At 38.2% G+C, this 22,014-nt stretch overlaps 2 protein-coding genes across 5 annotated transcripts in view; one reads left to right on the top strand and one right to left on the bottom strand.

The window, feature by feature from the left end:
• niban2a (niban apoptosis regulator 2a) overlaps positions 1-6,283 on the bottom strand; it is a 38,836-nt gene extending 32,553 nt beyond the window's left edge. Inside the window, exons 1-2 of one of the 3 annotated variants that reach the window (XM_047805904.1) lie at positions 6,160-6,283; positions 5,726-5,792 (exon numbers count right to left, since the gene is read on the bottom strand). In XM_047805904.1, coding sequence (XP_047661860.1) covers positions 5,726-5,792; positions 6,160-6,171 — 79 coding nt within the window. In that variant the 5' untranslated portion in view covers positions 6,172-6,283. Of the gene's footprint in view, positions 1-5,725; positions 5,793-5,918; positions 6,119-6,159 lie in introns of those variants that run through there. The other 2 variants (XM_027142378.2, XM_027142377.2) reach the window with 2 other exon arrangements.
• A 1,963-nt stretch (positions 6,284-8,246) lies between these two features.
• Positions 8,247-22,014, top strand: part of stxbp1a (syntaxin binding protein 1a) — a 29,209-nt gene continuing 15,441 nt past the window's right edge. Inside the window, exons 1-2 of one of the 2 annotated variants that reach the window (XR_003439957.2) lie at positions 8,247-8,440; positions 20,859-20,908. Coding sequence is in view for 1 of the 2 variants with exons in the window: in XM_027142385.2 (XP_026998186.1) it covers positions 8,404-8,440; positions 20,859-20,908 (87 nt within the window). In the remaining variant the exon portion in view is untranslated. The remainder of the gene's footprint in view (positions 8,441-20,858; positions 20,909-22,014) is intronic. The other variant, XM_027142385.2, reaches the window with a different exon arrangement.

The raw sequence follows: 22,014 nt of genomic DNA on the forward strand, positions 1-22,014 counted from the left end.
CAAAACTACACAACAGCAAAACAGCACTTTGAGTCAGTCCTGAACATGAGGTATGTAGGTGTTATTGTGTCATAAAACGTCCCAGCCAATTACAGTCCTATATGCAAATGCAGGCCATTTAACTGTGCTGTTTCTATTATCTTCAATACAAGAGGAGTGATTATTTTGATTTGAAAACCAGGATGTTGCTAAAAGACTCCCACAAACAGTATTTTACTGTAAGAAACTCATCAAGAGAGATGGGAGGCATGGTTAAGTCTCTGGGTAATTAAACAAAATAAGGCCTGAAGGGAAAAATGAGCTAATAATTGCGTTCATAATGTAGTATGTCACTTATATAACAAGGAAAAGCAATTTATTTTAAATACCGAGACAGGGCATGCTTCTGCCCTCGACTGACGTTATGCAGTTCATGTCACTGTTCCTTGTAATGACAGTAACATTTCTCTCTAAATTACTGTCTGACTAAGTCATTGAGTGTGAGTGTGACATGTGACTCAGAGCCAAATCATGGCTTGGGGAATGTTCTGGTTTGTTTAAGGTGGACTGGTCAGATAGTGTGTGTGTGTGTGTATATCAGGAAGGAATCAACTGTTCACTGAGGAAGAGAAGGAAGCTTCTGTGTGTGTGTGTGTGTGTGTGTGTGTCTCATATAGTAACATCCTCTAGCCTCCAGAACTATACACCAGTGCCTTACAGTGCGCTAATATAAACATTCTATTGGTTTGTATTTCAGCTAGCAGAATAACCTAAAATACAAAAGTAAACACACACAGTATCGCAGACGTTACTTAAAATTTCTCCTGAATCATTTTATTGGTTTGTCAATTTGTGTGTGTGTGTATCATTATTATTCTACAGGTTAAGACAACATGCAGTTTGTCATGAAACTGGATTTCCAAAACAAAGCCAAAACACAGTTGATCCAGAGGAGTAAAGTCCATGCAGGTTTTGTTTCCTATAAAGGTTCAGTCATTCAGAATTATTTACTATGCAGAAAACCGTCTCGGAACGCACAACACGTACACCTCGGGTCTCCTCTACCTTCCTGTCATGTATAACTTGTACTCAGTCACTGTAGACTCAAATCCCAGGTGTCGACACTGATGTAGCCGAGCCACCTCTTGGTTCTGGATTCTGGGATGCTTTTCTGCTCCACAATGGTTATAAACAGTGAATATTTGGGTGATTGTATCCTTCCTGACAGCTCGACAAGGTGTCCAAACAACGACTAACACCGGCAGGATGTTTTGTGCACCATAGAGAGAATGCCGTGTGTGAAAAATCCAGTATTCTGTAATACTGGAACCAACAACCATGCCATGGTTACTGGGATCACACTTTTTTCAACTTGGTGTTGAACATTATCATTATGGATTTCTTCATGATTTTATACAGAAATGTCTGGATGACTGCATTAAGTGCACAATGTTCTGTAAGTATATGCTGTTAACATCCATAATTGTTAAATATTGTGGCCATAACATTTGGCTTTGCCATACACCTGTACTCCTTTCCCAGGAACGTCAGGTCTATCTGCCGACCTGTAATCAGCAGGAGTTTGCTCATTAATAGCCACATTTCTGGCTATACTCAAGCCCACTAGATATTAATCAGACCCCTCTGCACCAGTGTACGTGGGTGTGTTGATTCAGCTTGCCCACTGTGTCATTACCTCTCTAGGGGATGCGCTTTAATAATAAATACCCTTCAGTCATGAAAGCTCCCTCATGCTTGATTAACCTTCTCTCCCTCATACCTGCACCCTGAGTCAGCACAATCTCACTCATTTGCTCTCACACACAGATTTAGCCACAGATTGCCACAGCAAAAAAAACCCAGTAACTATGAAGCCTAAAATCATTAAAACTGTGCATCACAATTAATTTAACAATAACTACAATTTGATTCACACAAATACATAATGCATGTCAATTTGTAAAGATATAGTCTCTCTCTCTGTCTCTCTCTCCCTTCCACTCTCTCTCTCTCTCCCCCTCTGTCTGTCTCTCTCTCCCTTCCTCTCTCTCTCTCCCTCTGTCTCTCTCTCCCTTCCTCTGTCTGTCTCTCTCACTCTCTCTCACCCCCCCTCTCGCTCCCTCTCTCCCTCTCCTTCGCCCCCCCCCTCTCTCTCTCCCTCTGTCTCTCTCTCCCTTCCACTCTCTCTCTCTCTCCCTCTGTCTCTCTCTCCCTTCCTCTCTGTCTGTCTGTCTCTCTCTCCCTTCCTCTCTCTGTCTGTCTCTCTCACTCTCTCTTACCCCCCCTCGCGCCCCCACTCCTTCGCCCCCCCTCTCCCTCTCCCTCTCTCTCTCACTCCCTTACTCTCTCTCCCTTCCTCTCTCTTTCTCTCTCTCTCTCCCTCTCCCTCTCTCTGATCTCCCCCCCTCTCCCTCCCCTCTCACTATCTCAGCAGTTCAGAGATCAGTTTATGAGGGATGCCTTCAGATCAGTTTTGAAAAGATAAAACAATTTGTTTATTTATATTGACTAAAATAGAACTCTAGGGTCCTGGTAAAAAAGGTTACTATTGCTGTTAGTGCGTCATCTATAATTTATGAAGCTGAATGGAACTTGTGTGCGCGCGTGTGTGTGTGTGTGTGTGTGTGTGTGTGTGTTATGCTCCGTTCACATGTCTCTGAAGTCCTTCCTACTTCTGGTTGTCATAGTAACAATGTTTAGCAGTGGGTGGAGCAATGACATTCCACTTGACAACAAATCAGTTTTCTTGCTGCTAACACGAAACATTCTGGAGGGAGATTTGGTGACATTCTGTACTGATGCTCTTGTCTAAGCAGATGAGCTTCTATATTAGTAATGCAGCACTGTGTTAAAAGTTTAACACACATTTGTCCTACATGAAAAAATTGTCAATATGATAAATAAAGACAAAGCATCAGGATGGGAATAAAAGGGTGAACTCGTGAACAAGTTAGGGTCTAAAAACAAACTTCTGTCGAAGGAACAATATGCTAAATAATTCTCAGAGAGCAGACACACACACACGCTCACTGACACACAGACACTCACTGACACACACACACACACACACACACACTCACTGACACACACACACACACACTCACTCACTGACACACACACACTCACTGACACACAGACACTCACTGACACACAGACACACACACACACACACTCACTGACACACAGACACTCACTGACACACAGACACTCACTGACACACACACTCACTCACTGACACACACACACACTCACTGACACACACACACACTCACTGACACACACACACTCACTGACACACACACACACTCACTGACACACAGACACACACACACACTCACTGACACACAGACACACACACACTCACTGACACACACACACTCACTGACACACACACACTCACTGACACACAGACACAGACACACACACTCACACACACACAGACACACACACACTCACTGACACACACACACTCACACACACTCACTGACACACAGACACACAGACACACACTGACACACAGACACACACACACTCACTCACTCACTGACACACACTCACACTCACACAGACACAGACACTAACACTCTGCCTAAAAATTTGCAATAAAAACAACTCCACTTCACAGCAACCAACATCACTGACAAACTCTGATGTGTAAAACCTGAAGTTCTCGCCAATTTACCCCCCTCAGTCAAGAAGCTCTCTAAAACATGTCTGTACAAGCAAAGGGATCAGACTGACACCTGGGAGACTCACCAGACCTCAAACACACCATAACAAATTGGGTGAAAATACGGGATGTTACGTTAACATCCGTTCCATTGAGCACAAAGACATTTCAAACACACTTTATTCACTTTCTAAGGTTTTAGTGCGTTATGTGCATTTTGAAGACAAAAGAACTGTGGAATTATACAAGAAGTCGATCTTAATTCAGTCCCCAATATCACAGCTTTCGATGCACCAGGAATAACTGAATATTAATCTTTAGTAAGTAAGTAAATGACCTTTAAGTCTTAATCTACTTTTTTTAACTACATTACCCACAATGCTGTTTGACTATCTGAGATAGTGGTGAAGGTGGATGGAAAGGGGCTTGTTGACCTGAAGGTCACAAGTTCAAATCTCAGCCTGGACTGAACCCAATTCCCATCGTTGGTTTCTTCAGTGAGGTCTTTAACCCTCAGTCGGACAGTTGTATAAATCAGATTAGATGTTAAGTGGCTCTGGATAAGGATGTTTTCCAAATACCGAAAATGTAAATGAAAGTGATGCAGCAGCACTTTAGCAGCTTTGTCTGTCCAGATCTCTCATCTCTGCATCTCATGAATCATATTTCAGCTTAGATGTTAATGCTTACTGTAGATGTTAATGAAAACTAACTGAGCTGAAATTTCATTAATGACACATGGAATCAACGTGTATCAGATCAGTACCAACTTTTTTTAAAGGCTTTGTGAAGTCCCATGTGTCCAAATGGACATTTCTGATTTTACTGTGATCACTGTGTATATTCATGCTGTTCACACCTTCCCGAACCCAAGCTCCAACCTTCTGTATATTTTGAATATCGTGTTCCCTCATTCGAGTGCATTTAAATTTATTTGCCATTTACCGTATCTATCTGCTGAAGGCTTTTATTCAGAAGGAGGGAACAAGTCAGGCAAATTTCAACTGCAGAAATAAGCAAGTGCAAGAACAAGAGTGGGAGTAGCAACTAAACACAATAGCTGGATTAAGTGCTAGTATGCATGAGTGCCATACATATTAGCCACAAAACAAACAAACAAAACAAAGTCCAGCTATAGTTTACAGTGTTATATAAAGTGGTATGATTAATTGTGAAGGCAGTTTATTCAAATCCATACATCCAGGCTCAAAGGGATGGGACATGATATAACTGACTGTACAGCATTTAGCAGACAGGATTTATAAGAGTACTGCAGATTAAACTCAAAGCTATCCCCTGGAAATTGTGTAAAATCTACATAGTCAGAAATAACGTTAGTAACAAGCAGTTTTTGTTTTTTTTTAACTTGTTGCTAGAAAAGTGCTTTATCTTTTGCACCTTTATCTTTGTACCTTTGTGCATGTGGTGCAGCTTTAATGAGCTTTTAATGCTTCAGTGGTGTATTAGTAGCCCTTAAGGTCCAATTATGTGCCTTTTCTACTCGTGTTTCCAGGTGAAAGATAAATCTTCACGTTATAAAAGATTATAACTCTTGAATATACGACAGCAGTAATTAAAATGACATAAATGTAGTTTGGGATCTTTTTTCAGGGATTGCAGGAAATTAAGAGGAATTGATATTTATAGAAAGCCATTTCCTATTTAATTAACAAGATTTTTATATATATATATATATATATATATATATATATATATATATATACTCACACACACATTATATATACATACATATACATATATATAAAAACACACATATATATATATATATATATATATATATATATACACATATATATACACACACACATTGTATATATATATATATATATATATATATATATATATATATATATACACATATATATACACACACATTGTATATATATATATATTTATATATATATATATATATATATATATATATATATATATATATATATATATATATATATATATACACACACACACATTTTTCTATCGCTGATGACCCAGGCACTGAACAGCATCCAACTGAAAAGGTGTGTGTGTGTGTGTGTGTGTGTGTGTGTGTCTTACCTGTAATTATCTGTCTCCTTCCCTCGTCCAGGTGAGTAGAAACTATATCCCCCATGATGAAGATACTCTAAAACCAAAAGATAAAAAATAAAATGGTTCCAGGGTCCTTGCAATGAGTTAAACGCTGGATAATTAGTGCAAAATACTGAAAAACTTCAAAGCAATCTCCTCGGCCCCTTCCATTAGAACACACCAGACACTGCAATCTCAGTAAAGTTCCACAGGTGTGTGAGTGATGAAGTGCAATCGAAAGTAACAGGGTATGAAAATGCAAAATTACAGCTGAGCTCATACACACTCATACACACTCATACACTCACACACACCCATTCAGTCACCAACACTGTGTCTTTCTTTCCATGAGAGTCCAGACTAGTCTAACGTGTTCAACAGGTTGCCAAATATTGTTCAAAATGTTTTGCTCTGATTCAAACCTTAGTCACCATACACTTTCAACTTTTAAGCAATTATAGGTTTGACACCATGTAATAAACTCTCTGTCACAAAAGGATCTTCTGCAGTCCAAATATGACCAGGAATCTTCCAGATTTTCATAACACAAATCTGGCAACCATGTGGGTTAACCTGTGGATTGCGGGTGGGCGTGGCTTAGGGGTTGCGGCGCAGCACGTGAAAGGGAACGCCCTAATTTTACCAGACTGCTTTTGTATTCATTTGTATAAAGTTTGTGCTTTTATTATAGCAGCTGTCAAAACTGAACTACCTGCCAAAACAAGAAAGCTATAGTTAAAGCATAGCTGTTAAACGACATAAAATCATTACATGGGATAGCAAACACTGTTTAAATTGGTTTTAAAGATGAATATTGTCTAAAAAAAGATGTGACATACATACGTTTTCTACAATTAAGAAAACAAATAATTAAAAAAATGGCAGGAGGACGTGTTCTTGAAATAAGATACTGCCATCTGGTGGACAATTCTTGAAATAAAAATGCTATAGTCTATTACAATATAATATTAGAATTTCATTCTAAAGAGAATGAGAAAGAATTAAGTTTATTCACCACCAATTATATATATATATATATATATATATATATATATATATATATATATATATATATATATATATATATATATATTTGTGTGTGTGTGTGTGTGTGTGTGTGTGTGTGTGTGTATATATATATATATATACACACACATATATATACGTATATATATATATATACACACACACATATATATATACAGATACTGGACCAGGTATATACAGATACAGATACCAGGTACTGAACAGAATACAACTGAAAAGGTGTGTGTGTGTGTGTGTGTGTGTGTGTGTTATATAAAACCAGCTTGTTATATCCATTTAGGAAACCATCTAATCGTCTTATACCGTCCCATAAATATCTAGCTTTCGGATGACTACAGATTTGCTAATTTTTTTAATGGGACAGCAGTTTAGTGTGTAAAAACAGCCATCAGCATCGTAGGAGAAGCAGAACAGAGCAACAGTACTACCGTTATGGAAGGCCAAAGGTATCAAAAACACCTAAAAAAAACCCACGTCTTCAAATGGTATCGAATGTATTCATGTCTGTTCACACACAACTTTTACATCAAAGCTACAGAGGTCTAAATGCAATTAAACAATTTAATAAGCTACTAATTATGCCCTATAGTTAATATTCTCAGAAATAAATGTACAATTCTCAAAGATGTACTCTCTCTCTCTCTCTCTCTCTCTCTCTCTCTCTCTCTCTCTCTCTCTATATATATATATATATATATATATATATATATATATATATATATATATATATATATATATATATAATTGCAGTGCATAAATTCTGCACAAAGCATATAATATAAAAGCATATAATATAAAATAATATTTTTTTTCTCCTACCTATCTAATCAAGCCAATCTAAAGAATATTGAATACATTGCATGGAGAAGGAAAAATAATGAGTCATAAAATAGATTACATTAATATTTGTATTATCTGTGTAACTAGTGAAATAATGAATAAACATCACTAAGCAGCGGCCCCTTGACTCTTTATTATTGCATGCCATTAATGATTAAGTATTCTTTTTACATCAAACATATATTTTTTTAAACAAGCCATGCCATTGCTTCCGTTATCAGACACTAATCAGAGTGGAAGACGTCAAAAAAAAAAATCTTTGCAAGTCTGTGAAAACCTTCCATTTTCTGACCTAACGTCTAGGCCTGTAACTTGTCTCTGATATGCTGAGCACCCTGAAGCCAAATCATTCACATAAATGCACATGATTGGATAAAACAAAATTGAGGATCTGCAAAAAAAAAAAAAAAAAAAAAAAGAGCGCTGTAGTGAATGAATACTTTGCTGGGTCTGCATTAAAAACTGTGGTGTTTCACATGACAGCCCTTGGGTCTATGAAATCTGTTTCTTTGTCCTGGTGGTCGTAAATTGCACAAATTTTCACCACTTTGGCCTTCCGTATGGCGGACACCATCCTGTAGAGGAGGGGCTGCTGTGCGCTGACGTTTCCTACAGAGTCTCTGCAGTAAGCCGCTCTCTGAGGACCCTACACACACACACGCACGCGCGCACGTATACATCCAGTCTCACACACAAACACAGCGGCGCAATAGAGAGCAGGAGGAGAAGGGAGGAGAGGCAAAGAGAGGAATATATCGTTTGCGTTCAGCAAGAGCATCATGGCACCCATTGGATTAAAGGCGGTGGTCGGAGAAAGTAAGTGGCATTTATTTCTTTATATATCTCTAAATGTATTTGTAAACTAATACACACACACACACACATATATATGTAAATATATATATATAATTTTTAAATCAGATACGTTGTAGGTATTGCGGACTTCAGTGTCCTCCGTGGTCCTTCGTGCGCATTTTGGTGGCCGCTTCCATGGATTCTGTTAAATAGTGTGTGGTTTGAATCCTGGATTATTTGACTGTTGTTATGGAAATCAGAACGCAAACAAAGACAATCTGTATTTTTTTTTAAATAGATATATATATTAATAAAACAAAACCAACAGCATGTCTAGATTGTACAGAGAAAGAGAGAAACGCCCGTATTTTTAATAGACCTTTACGCACGAATGATGCGGCGTTTCCTTATAGCCCTGTAACTATTAAATAAAATATTGTCTTTCACATCAAATATAGATCCAAGTCTATTGATTTAATCGTGATTGTGATACAGGGATGCAGTAAAGGATTAACATTTAGATTTCAGCCTCACCCTTGAAATAAAGTCAGGGCTAGAGATAGGGTTTGATCACCATGTCCCATGGCTTGAAGTCTCTGCACTGAACACATCACATGGCGTGAAATTTGCACATTTCTAATCGATCTCCTTTTTTTTCTCCATCCCCCGGATGCTTATGATAAATGGCGGAGCGGTGCAGGTGGTGATGGGAGCGCAAAGCACCAAATGCGCATCTCTCTGATTCCTGCTCTTTCCGCTCGCCTCATTTGTCCGTCCTGCATCATACAGTGATGAATTTGCGGGTTTCATTCAGAAATAATGTAACACACCGTCGATGGGGCCATTTCCTCATATCAACCATGACACCAAGCTTTCACTTAAAGCAAACATCCTTTACAGAATTTAAAGAATATGCCTTTTACCCTTCCATTGGAACCCTAGGCCTCGGAAATGCACTCAAAATCCTTTATAAATATTCTATATCATGTACTGTACTGAGCGATCAGACTGACCTATCATAGACATCTTCACATTTCAAATGCAAGTCAGCTTGGCTTGGCGTATTGGCATATGTTCATTACATTCTCAGCAGTAAATTATGTACTAACCCTGAAGCACTTTATTATTCTGAACGCAGTCCCTGGGATGTGCTGATTATTCAGCTACGATGGTTATAACGGGTTATAAACTGTACAGCCATAGACATCACGGATGTGGAGTCTATGATTGTACAGGTTATAACGGGTTATAAACTGTAGAGTCATAGACATCACGGATGTGGAGTCTGCTTTTGGTTATACAGTGAATCGGTTTGATTGAAATGCGTTGCTGTTTTCCGCAGTGCTCACCTCCACGCCTTTATTACGGTTGTGTTTAATGTTCAGTGTTGTTCATAGTGATCGTGGCTGTGCGTTATTTTCTCTTGAGTCCAATTTATTTCACGCGTTACAAACGTCGCCTGTGTAAATAAATAAACAAACAAATAAGTAAACACAAACAAACAATAAATAAACAAACAAGTAAATAAATAGAAATAACCACCTAATTAAACAATAAACAAACAAACAAACAAACAAATATAGACACATAATTAAATAATACATAAACAAACAAATAAATAAAAATAAATAAGGATGATTTTTGAGTGAACATGCAAGAATCGATTCTCATGCATGAGCAGAATCAGAGGGGGTTTCCACCTAAGAACAGAACAAGCAGTCTTGCTAAAGCCAAAGCATCCTTTTTACCCCATCTGTGTGTCCCAATGTGTGTGTTTAATGTGCACCAGGGTGCTATAATGCTTAGTGACCGTGGAATGGGACCATCCATATATTTTCTTGACCGTATATTCTACACACTGCAGACAATTTAGAGGACTGGGGGAGGAAACTGGAGTACATGGAGGAAACACCTGAAGCATGGGGAGAAAAAGCAAACTAAGGAATTGACCACAGAAGTGTTATGTGACTGGACGTTTTCAGAGTAGCGTTTTAAAATTGCATCGGTTCCATATCAGAATGTCTTGCTAGCTCTGATCGACTGAATGAGACTTAAAAAATAAGTCTTATAATAAAAAAAACCTTACACCAGTATGACTGTTCAGGACATGGGGTAGATCTGTTGTTTTGGAGCACATTATAGTAACATAAGAGTGTGACGTTGTAATGAAAGAGTATGATGAACAATACAGTACGTTAGAATAGGTTTAAAAATAATTTTTTATTGTCAAATGTGGATCCAAGATGCTATCTCTACCATCTCAGAACAGAAGACAGGTAGGGGTGCCATTACTTTTGTCTTGGAGAAATTTTAGATAATTATGTCAAAATGTTGATTCCTGAGTTGAGGCTTTTGAACTGTAGATTTTTTTTTTTAAAGATTAAACAGGCATGACACCCCAAGGCTAATTTACTGTGAAATGTGAGACACTTCAATGGGCCAAGGCTACCAGGTGCTGCTGCTGGATAAGAAAAAATTTACATTTAGATTTTGAACATTAAAAAAGTACTGTATTATGCAGAATTGCATTACATATATTTGACATCATGGTTGGATTTAAAGGAGGAAGACATTTCATATTGTGTCTCATGATACGTGGAGATGTGAGTCATTGAGCTTAGTTAGAGCTTCGTAGCTGGCAAAGAAATGATCCAACATGGTAGCTAATGTATGCTAATAATGTATGGTGAGCTAGTTTTCTAGTTAAGTGCATTAATACAGAGTAAACCTGTTGTTGGTCAGTGTTTTGGTTATGAAATGTGGTGCTTTGTCCTTACATTATGTTTTGGTTAGTGTCCTACTTTCTCTTGATATGTTTATGTCTACAAAGTGAACGCGTTTCAGTGTTTTCACATACCCGTGTGTTCATGAGTCTGCCAGCCAAAATATGTCATGGTTAATGTGTAAAGTCAGCAGGTGGGGTGGTTAGTTACACACATTGCTGTGAAATGTCTTACTTTTAGATTTCTTCTACTTAATCTACTTTTTTCTACGATTTTTTTTCTTCTACTCTACTTTCTTCTACGATTAGATTACTTCATGTCCCAACACAGTTTGACTCAAAAGGTGTTATTGGGAAGGTCAGTAAGTCCTAGGGTTTTTTGTTTTCTGATTCTTGAACCTTCTTGTATATCTCAGATTATCTCTGCTCGTCGTAGTTGTCCCTGCTACTGAGTCCTCCACACCTAATTTGCTCACATTCCAAATTAATTGACATCTAAATGCTGTAAATTTACAAAAGAAATGTAAATGAGTTGGAATACAACTAAAGTGTTACTATGTACAGTCAAAAACCACCAAAGTTTGGGATTGGGATGATTTTAATGATATACACAAAGCTTTAGTGTCCTTGGAGACTTCCTTTCACAACATTGGACAATTTATGCTAGTATTTTTTTTGTTCTTCTTTTGCCCCTGACTGATAGGACAGTGGAATCTAAAAAAAACTGATTTTAATTAAAAATTTGTCACACTGGTCAATGATTTCAGGTTATTTTCAACACATTAAGCAAACACTTTTCACACTATATCTTATTTTATCATTATTAAACTGCAATACCTTGTTCTTACATTGGCGTCTGCTTTAGGTTCAGATTTGACCCCAAATGTCCGAGAAGTATGTAAGGGTTTCTTTCTATAACTTCACTGAGGAGTGTAGCTTTTGGTATATGATAACCTTAAAACCATTATATTTCTTGCTTCAAACTGAGTACCACTGAATTAATTTGGAGTTTCTGATTGGTCAAAGACATGAGTCACAGAAGGAAGAGTCAATACAGAAAAAAACGACAGCTTTCATTTTTACGCCCCTCAAAATTGTTTCAGTTGTTTTACATTTAGTCTTCCATGCTGCACTGCAATGTAAAACAAATTCATCTTCCTCGTTTAGGATAGTTCTTGTATTTTTTGGTTCCTCAAAAGGTGCCAGAACTTGGCAAAGTGACAGCCCTGAAGCAGGTGCCATTTTAAACAGCGACGTGTCAATTCCACATAACTCCTTTAATGTGCCTTTGATTCTGTAATCGATTCAGATTATGTTGTGTTAGCATTGAACGTGTTGCTTTTAGCGCAGCGCTGGAGCAATAAATAATTTCCCTGCAGGATCTCTGAGGAATACATTACCCAGAATTCATTGTGTGCAAATATATTGCATTTCTATGAAATCAGCACAGAGAGCCAAAAGAAAAGATACATCAAATAAACTGATAACTGATAAGAGCACAGAGAGACATGGTTGTGTCCAAGAGTTGCAGGCATCATGTTATTAATAGATATGTTGAATTCTCCAATCTGCTTGGTCTGAAATGAATTATTCTATACCAGCAGCTGTACAGTAGTTTTGCAAGGTTTATATAAATTTCTAATATGTAATCTATTAATAAAAGATTTCTATACTAAAAGCTTACACAGGGACATGTATGATGGCCGTACTACATAATTAAAACTTAATATAAACTAATAAAACTATGATTAAGGATTTTAAAAACTATGTAGCAAAGAACATTATCTAATTGTTGCAGATAACAATTAGACAACATTATAAATTAGACAATGGATAAAAAGTATGTGATATTCTCATTTGCAGGAGATAATCAAGTATCACACCCTGTTTTTGATTAATTTCCTGTAACTGTATGGTTTTAAATACATATTAGAGAGTGACTCGTTGCTGAAGATTTACAAAATGCAGTATTGGCTTTGTAAAATGGATAATGCACAAGATGACATGCAGGAAAAAGCACTTTATGTATACATAACTGAGATTCCTGATAGATTAGAATGTGACATTATTTTCCATACAAAAGGTAGGCCAGACTATTAACTGCATGCATTTGCTTGTTTGTCATAATTTTTACATGACTATAATTCCTGAAAATACATTATTCAGCAAGTAGGAATCTTAGTTGTTGTTGTTGCTCTTCGCTAGACAAGAAAAGAACCCTACTGTAACTCAAGTAAGGATATGGTAGCCTAGTGGTTAAGGTGTTCGACTACTGATCGGAAGGTCATGAGTTAAAATTACATGGCCACCAAGCTGCTGGGCCTCTTAGCAAGGCCCTTAACCCTCAATAGCTCAGATGTATAAACGTAAGTCACTCTGGGTAAGGGTGTCTGCCAAATGCCATAAATGAAATGACAACCATGAGCAGAAAAGCATCTCAGAGCACACAATGGCCTAAAGCTTGAGGTGGATGTGCAGAGGACCACACTGAGGTTTCTGTCTTGTAAACTCCCTCAAAACTGTGGCTTCTTTGGTTAGCTCTTTGATAGCCACCCTGCATGCACAGAGTTTGTATGTTCTTTCCATGCTTCTGGTTTCTTTCGCTACTGTGGGGTTTCTCTCTCAGTTCAAAGGCATTGTAGGAGGATTGGGAACTTTAAAACTGCCTGTATAGGGTGACCCTGTCCAGCGTGTCCCCCATCTTGTGCCCTGAGTCCCCTGGAACAGACTCCATTTTGGTTGGATGGATGGATTGAAAGTCCTGCCAAATTAAATTGAAATTAAACCTGTTATATCAGTTTAAATTTGAAGATGTATACATATATTCATAACTGTGATTCATTTCCCGAAGCAGTTTGAGTCAAAAGATATGTGTTTCCTCACAGGAACCTTGTAAGGAACCCAGAAACATTAGCTGCTACCAGAAGAGAGTATAGTTCCTAGACTGTAACTCTTTTTATTTCTTGCTCCTGCAAGTTGGTGGGTTCCCGGTGGACTAGAGGTTAGGCTTCAGTCTTCTCAACACCATGGCCTGAGTTCGATTTGCAGCCAAGGAACCAGCCTCAGGCAAAAGGGTTGCACAAGACACAATACAGTACACTCAGAGTGCCATGGTAAATTGATTAAATACATTAAATACATGGATACGTGTTCGGACATGGTGACCCCTAATAGAAGCAACTGAAAGAAACAACAGTGTTTTGGCAGACCAGGACCTACTGCGGCATGGTGGCGTGGCATGCTGAACAACACTAATTGGTCAAACAAAAGCTTAAAAGAATAAACAATTCTTTAAAACGTTGTTTGTCTACGATCACTGAAGTTTGTATTAGAGGTGATGCCACATAGCTACCAAACTGAAACTTTCCAAACACAATATTTCCAAACATCGATAGAATGGTTTTTGTTCTTTTTGGAAAAAACTATTTAAAATCTGGAATTGTGTGGACATCAAGTATAACAATACCCAATAAGGTTAACACAATGTTTGTACAACAAACCAAACAACAAACATCATTGAATTCAGTATCATATTTTGTAATATTTCCTGAGCCTATGTTCTGTTGTGCAGTGGATACCCAAACCAGGAAATTGCACATGATTCTAATTTAGTAGAAATCTTTACTTCTCATGTAAATTTTAATGTAGAGGAAGTGGGTTTTCACATAGATGCTTCTACGCTGGTAAAAAGATGTGAATAATGACTCAGCATGCTACCAAAGCCTAGCTCACTGAGTGTGTTTGTGTGTTTCTGCGTGAGTGTTCTGTCCTTGGACTCTGTAGGGCTAATTCGGGCTTCTTCTGTCATATCCCTCTCATTGCTTCTCAAGGGCAGCATTGCACAACCATAACAGGACAGTATCTCACACCAGAGCATACACTACAGTGGATACACCTTAAACCAATTACCTAGAATATAACCTTCATATACATCACAGCAGGTCATCAGCAGGATTTACTGTCTGCCTGCTATGCAGCGATACAGGATGTATAAACGTACGAGCAGCCGTCGGAACCGAATTTCTATGCAGCTGGTTTTGTATTAAACTGAAACAGTGTGTGATTTTATTATTTATTTTATAAAATTTCTAGAAAATTATAGACATCGTCAGAAAATATGTGCTGTATATCCACTGTTAGGCACGAACATGGTTCTTCAAATAGCAACAGAGGTGTCTTACCTTGGAGAGCTTAATAGTGAATATACAGCACATATTTTTTTATATGTCTCCTCAGTGATCAAACTCCTGGATCTGGACAGAAAAAAACTACCACAAGAGGTGTAAGTTTCTAGCAGGTTGTATTTTCTATGAGCCTGGATGTTCACATCTATGTAAATTAAGGCTATTAAGTATTCCTTTAGCTGGCATTACAGTGGCTCCATTAATCAGCCTGCAGGATCTTGCTTTTCTTAATGAATTTTTTTCTATTCTTGCCAAGAATATGGATGACTGCCTTTTTTTAAGCATCCATTTTTTTCTCATTTCGGGAGGTGTTTAATATCTGGTTGATAGCCTTGTGTGTTTGATGTGATTAAAATGATCAGCCAGTGCTGAGGTGACAGAAAAAACTCCATGGCTGATCCAAGAGGAAACTAAATCACGGAGTAGCATGTATAAAATAGGAAAATACGCCAGGACCCCATGTAAAGTAATTCCTTTTTGAAAAGGGCTCACATACTATATGAACAGAAAACTCACACACGTATACTCTCCTATTTTAAAATGTTCTACTCTGTTAAGATTTTCTCTTCTCACAGAGATGCTAACATCTAGGCTATAGTTTAGCTGTAATATCTAATATATTTGACCCATTGGAACAAGATGGCCATCCTGCATCCAGCAAGAACGAGCCATGGATTGTTCTGCATAAGTCACTGTATCTCTATCTGATCTCTGAAGCTGTTTCTTGTATTATTTACCTTTGTATTGTGGTTCGTACATTGCCAGAACTTGCATGTTTATTGCACGTTTGTGACAAATACAGGAAACAGGAAACCTGAATATTTTATACACTGTTAGTCCTTTCTTGGCGGGAAAAGAAGGTGGGATGTTAAAGACATGCATTTGCTACTGGTCCTGGTATTTAGTGACACAAAATACAATGTAAGTTTATACAATGTTCATTTATGCAGTTACAGTGGAGTTGATTAACATGTAAAGGAACCCTAAAGGATTCTGGGGTGAAGTTCTGTTGCTTCGCTTTGCCTATAAGGATTTTCTTAATAGTTGCCATTACTGCTTCTGGGAATTGCCTGAGATTTGAACTGCCTATGGACCGCCAAGTATAGACTGAGTTAGTGGTCTGCATATTTACTTTGTACCTCTGGAATTGTGGTTGTGTGGAGCTTCTGTTCTGTTTTCTCCCTATACTTTCAGGGTTTCCTCCTAGTTTCCTCCCCAGTCCAAAGTCATGTTCTAGACTTACTGGCTACCGCCTTGTGTCCAGAGTCTCTTGGTATTGGTTCCCCACTGTCCTATCCTGTCATGTCCCCTTACGTTTAACCTTACTCTTTTCTTTTCCCGCTTCCCCTATTGCTGGGGTTTGTTATAAGACGTTGGGCACCGTACACATTCACAAGAAAACACAGCCTTACTTGTGAGACGTCTTCTCCTATTTTGTGATTAGCCACCTCTCAGAAGATTTGTGTATCATCTCTTCTGATCAAATTGAAAACACAAGCCACAAATTACCACAAGTGACTCTTCAGCTCTACAGAATAAATAGCTGGCCGTCTTTTTAAGAAGACAGACATGAAATCCTCCGCGCGAAAGTGGGTCGTGAAATCAGATTCAAGAGCCCCGAGGGAGTGAGTGAGTGACTGAGTGACCAAGTAGGGGTTAAATCTCCAGTCCTGTGTGAGACAGTGGAATATGAAGAGGCGAGATCAGTGTCATACAGTCGTACTGCAGTCATTTCACCCAGCAAATTGAACGACAGAGCAAAACAACGAGGGATGTAGATTCTGCATACGCGATCATTCATGCGGGATATCAGTCTGAGTCATATGTGCTGTATTTCATTACAATGTGACAGGTTGAACATAGGGAGTGATATATCTGTGGGCACACAATAGCATAAAGGGGTTGCTGGGAGAGCTGTTTTACAGTATGTTTGTGTGTGATAGCCTGAGAGAGAGAGAGAGAGAGAGAGAGAGAGAGAGAGAGAGAGAGAGAGAGAGAGAGAGAGAGAGAGAGAGTGGGTGGTAGTGAGAGAAGCAGTAAGACAGCTGGATGATGTGATAACATCTGCACCTCTCTCTTAATGCTAGGTAAGATCTAGATACTATAGACAGTGAGTCAGGTTGCAGCTCGCCGTGTTAATGCTGACTAAAATGTGCAGACAACATTACGTAATGATGCAGAGGTGTATTCTGAGAGCTCCAACAGCTACTTCCTGTCCACTCGGAGCTTTGTGTTTGCGCAGGTCTCTCCTTTGAAAACCCACGTTTGTTCAGACTGTGATGTTTTGCATTGTACTGCTGCACAGAAGAGGAAGAACTCCTATAGAGGAAGAAAGCCCCCGAAAGCTGTTCATTCAATCCATCCTGAGCATGTTGACCCATGCTGATCTCCATTCTCTCTCTCTCTCTCTCTCTCTCTCTCTCTCTCTCTCTCTCTCTCTCTCTCTCTCTCTCTCTCTCTCTCTCTCTCTCTCTCTCTCTCTGGGTCTCTTTCTCTCCCTCCCCCTCTCTCCCTCTCTTTCTCTGTGTCTATTTCTCTCTCTGTCTGTCTCACCTTCTCTTTCCAACTCTCTCTCTCTCTCTCTCTCTCTCTCTCTCTCTCTCTCTCTCTCTCTCTCTCTCTCTCTCTCTCTCTCTCTCCTCCTCTCTCTCTCTCTCTTTCTCTGTGTCTGTTTTTCCCTCTCACATGCTCACCCCACCCCTCTTCTGGCTTTCTGCTGTTTGACTCCAGGGTAATCTCTTTTCTTTTGCTTACACATCTATTAAGAGTTCAGAGGAAAAACAAAGGATATTGAAGTCTGCTTTCACACTAAGCATTAAAAAAAAACATTGTAATCCCTTAGGAAATGACTACAAGAAGGGAGGAATATGGGATTTTTGTAACCGACTCATCAACAAGAGAGAGAAAGAGTCAGTGGGTGGAACTGTTTTATATGCACAGTAATTTAAAGTTCAGCTCAGACACATTGCGAAATTAGAAATATTTCCTTTATAGTCCTTTAATACCAGGAAAAAAAAATCCAGTAGCTGTTTGTATCTCACATGCATGATACATGCATCATGCAAGATACACTGCTCATGCAAGATACATTTGAAAGGCAGAGTAACCTGGAGCTGATGTCTGAGGCTGTAATTCAGACGCTGAGACACGTACACACAGGATGACGAATAGATGAGACGAACGAAACAGCACGTCGTGATGTGATGCTTCTTTTTTTTTTGTAGTACGCAGCTGACACGGTAATATGAGAACACGCCTTTTTAACACACAATACACAAGTCTTTTCAAACATGTTTATACAGCGAGGCCTTTCGCTTCGACAGGAGATCACGGGGCGTGACGTTTCAAATAATAGGATGTGTAGATTGATCACTAGCTCATTATTTCATTGGCAGGAAAATAGCCTCCTTTCACACAAACCAGTGGAATAAACCTGGCTTCTACATCAACAGCTATAATCTGCGTGCAGCAAGCTGTAGGGCTTAACTCCGTCTCACTGCACTGTGTCAAAGAGCCTGAGATTATTTATTGTAACACTGCAGCTGGACGGTCAGTGCAGTAATCAGGCTAATTGTGGCTCCGGCATCTAAACACGACTCGGTTAAATCCCAGACTCACAAGATTACAAGCGAATATAAGAGCTAATTACACGTAGAGACAAAGCTAAGACAAAGATCAGAAGCAGAATCAGCTATTTGTCCTATGACCTTGTCCTGTGACACTACCTCAGGCTGATGATGAAGATAGCATGCCTTTCCCAATTTATATAACGCTGCCTTTTTAATGTCCTTGAGCTTTCAGATCTCAGCTTTTCCTCTTCTAGGCTGCAGCGTCGCCAGACACGTACATCGAACGTGACGCCTAAAGCGATGGCACTGAATGATTTTCCATTTTTAGCAACACGAGGCTGGCGTGGCTTTCCGATTAATTTCTAAATGCCAGATTTTAAATGGCATGAAAATATTCATCCTACAGACAACAATAAAGTGTTATGTAGCATGTAAGAAGATTACTGAGAAGCTTCTACTGAATATGAATTAGGAATAAATCAACGATTATTTGTATTGTGCTTTAAACAATAGATATTGTCACAAAGATCAAACTCCTTGAGAAGATATGAGGAAGAAACCTTGGGAGGAACCAGCCTCAAGAGGGATTGAGGTTTCTTTTGGGTTACTGTGTAGTATATGGTGAAAAAGTGCAAAATTATGTAACCAGGAAATTCATTAAAATTAAGATAAGAAGTTATCGGCTGTTCACTGATGAAGTCTTGAGAACAAAACTGTTTATATGAACCCCAGCCTAAAGAGATCTTCATGGTTTCTAAGTGGTACCATCTACATCAGTCCTGTGTATCTTCAGGCTGGTCTATCGGGGCCATTGTGAGCAGCAGTGATTTGACTTATTTATTATAAAAGATTAGTAAAATAAAAATTCCCAAATTTGTAGGTTGCATGAGCACTCCCTCCTCTGGGGCTTAGTAGAAACATCATTAGCTCCAAACAGCTGGAGATTTTCTACCACATGTCTCTATCAGCTTTACACATCTGGAGCTTAATGCATCATCTAACTAAGCTGAATTTTATTACTCAAGAACATTCAGAATATCTTCCTTTAATCTCCCATTCATGCCTAAGAGCCTTATAATAGTAAAGTAATTGTGATGATTAACCTCATAAATACAAGGTTATGATTAAAGTCAAAACCCTGATCATGTACTCTGATTATTTTTTAATATTACGTTGCAAAGTAAAGCATTTTGAAAGAAATTGAAAGCACTCCTACAAATGGAGACACATACCTAAGAACTTTCTGTGATAGCTGTACTCATATTTGACGCATGTGACAGCTTTGATCGAAGTGTGTGTGAATGTGTTGTGATGCGTCACACGATGCTTCTTGGTCCAAATCTGTGTACAAGCTGCAGCAATTTAGAAAAATTATTTAAAAAGTCATTTTTTAGTTTGCTTGCTTTTACATTATTATATATACTGTATAGGTGTGTGTGTTTGTGTGTGTGTGTGTGTGTGTGTGTGTGTGTGTGTGTGTGTGTGTGTGTGTGTGTGTGTGTGTGTGTGTGTGTGTGTGAGAGAGAGAGAGCAGACCAGACTCATGTGTAACTGGACAAATAGGATAATATGAACAGGTGTGTGTATATGTTTAAAGGGGATGTCTACACTAAGTAATAGCAAACATTTTGTCCTGACATGAGTACCAGCATCGGTGTAATGTAACCCCCTGTGTGAGTGTGTGTGTGTGTGTGTGTGTGTGTGTGTTGGGGGACAACCAGGCTCCTCATACATTCTTAAAAGATACACTCTCATCAGCTTTCTGTTCAATGGAGACCTAAACTGTGACTAAACTGACATCTTACTGCAGCTTCATGAAATCTGCTCAAAATGTGTTGACGCCACCGATATATCACAACAACGGTCATGAAGAAATGATTTAAAAAAAAGACTTGAGTTTTAATCGCCTTTTTTTTTGTCTGATAACCAAAATATGACACATGGCATGTTTTTTTTTCTTACAGAGATTATGAATGATGTGATCAAGAAGGTAAAGAAGAAGGGAGAATGGAAGGTAAGTTTGATCGCTTCAGGTTTGTATCTAAAGCGTAATTACCAGTAACTAAAGGTTAATGACTTCCATTACCCCTGCATGTTTCTTTCTAAAATGCCAGCTTATAAATAAATAAATAAATATATATATATATATATATATATATATATATATATATATATATATATATATATATATATATATATATATAGTATATATATATATATATATACACTAATATATATATATATACACACACATCAAATAAAATACATATTTTTGATTGTTTTAACCATTTTTATAGTTATTGAACTTCTTGCATGTCATTTATAACAAATTATGGAGAAAATATGAACTGTACAGTAAAATTCTGGTCATGTGGCGCTACTAAATTAAATCTAAATGTCTCCAAGCTTGGGACAGAGAGCCATGATTTCAGTGAAAATAGCAAGGAACAAAGTGATGGAACGACAAGTGACATTTCGATGAAGTATTTCTACATTACATGTGATGCAGCAAATTGATTAAACTAGATCTATTCTCTTGATTATCTTGAATGATTCCTGTAGTGCATGTGGTCTGACGTTTCTGTGTACAGCACATGTTCATTTTGATACTTTTCTCAAAAATTTTGCCGAGAACTTCTTAATTTGGTAAAACTGCAAACACGAGATTCTTCTTTTAAACTTGAACCAGTGAAAACACATCAAGTATGTAATTACTTTCTCTGGAATCTGTACTCTTGTTCGATGCACATGATTTAAACCTTGCTTTGGCTGAAAATGTGTTGTGATGAATTCACACAATGTGTCTCTTTAGGAGAAATCTGTGGTCATTTTCAAAAATTTATTGATTTTGCATTAATTTTTGCTGTCACAAAATCGATAAATTCTGGAGGGACTTGTTAGTAGGCTTCAAAACAGATGAAATACTTATAACCGTGGTTTCATCTTGCATTCTCTTAATTTTCATGTATAAAACCATTAGAAAGAAAACTGAAGCTTGGAAGGAACTGGCAGAGATGATTAGCACCACTGCTGAGTGTGCATAGCTAGTACAGCTACAGTAGCTTGTTTTGCGAGTGGAGCATGTAACACAATTGAAACAACCAGTTCTCATACTGATTA

The sequence above is a fragment of the Tachysurus fulvidraco genome, chromosome 21 (genome assembly GCF_022655615.1).
Source record: "Tachysurus fulvidraco isolate hzauxx_2018 chromosome 21, HZAU_PFXX_2.0, whole genome shotgun sequence".
Lineage (NCBI taxonomy): Eukaryota > Metazoa > Chordata > Actinopteri > Siluriformes > Bagridae > Tachysurus > Tachysurus fulvidraco.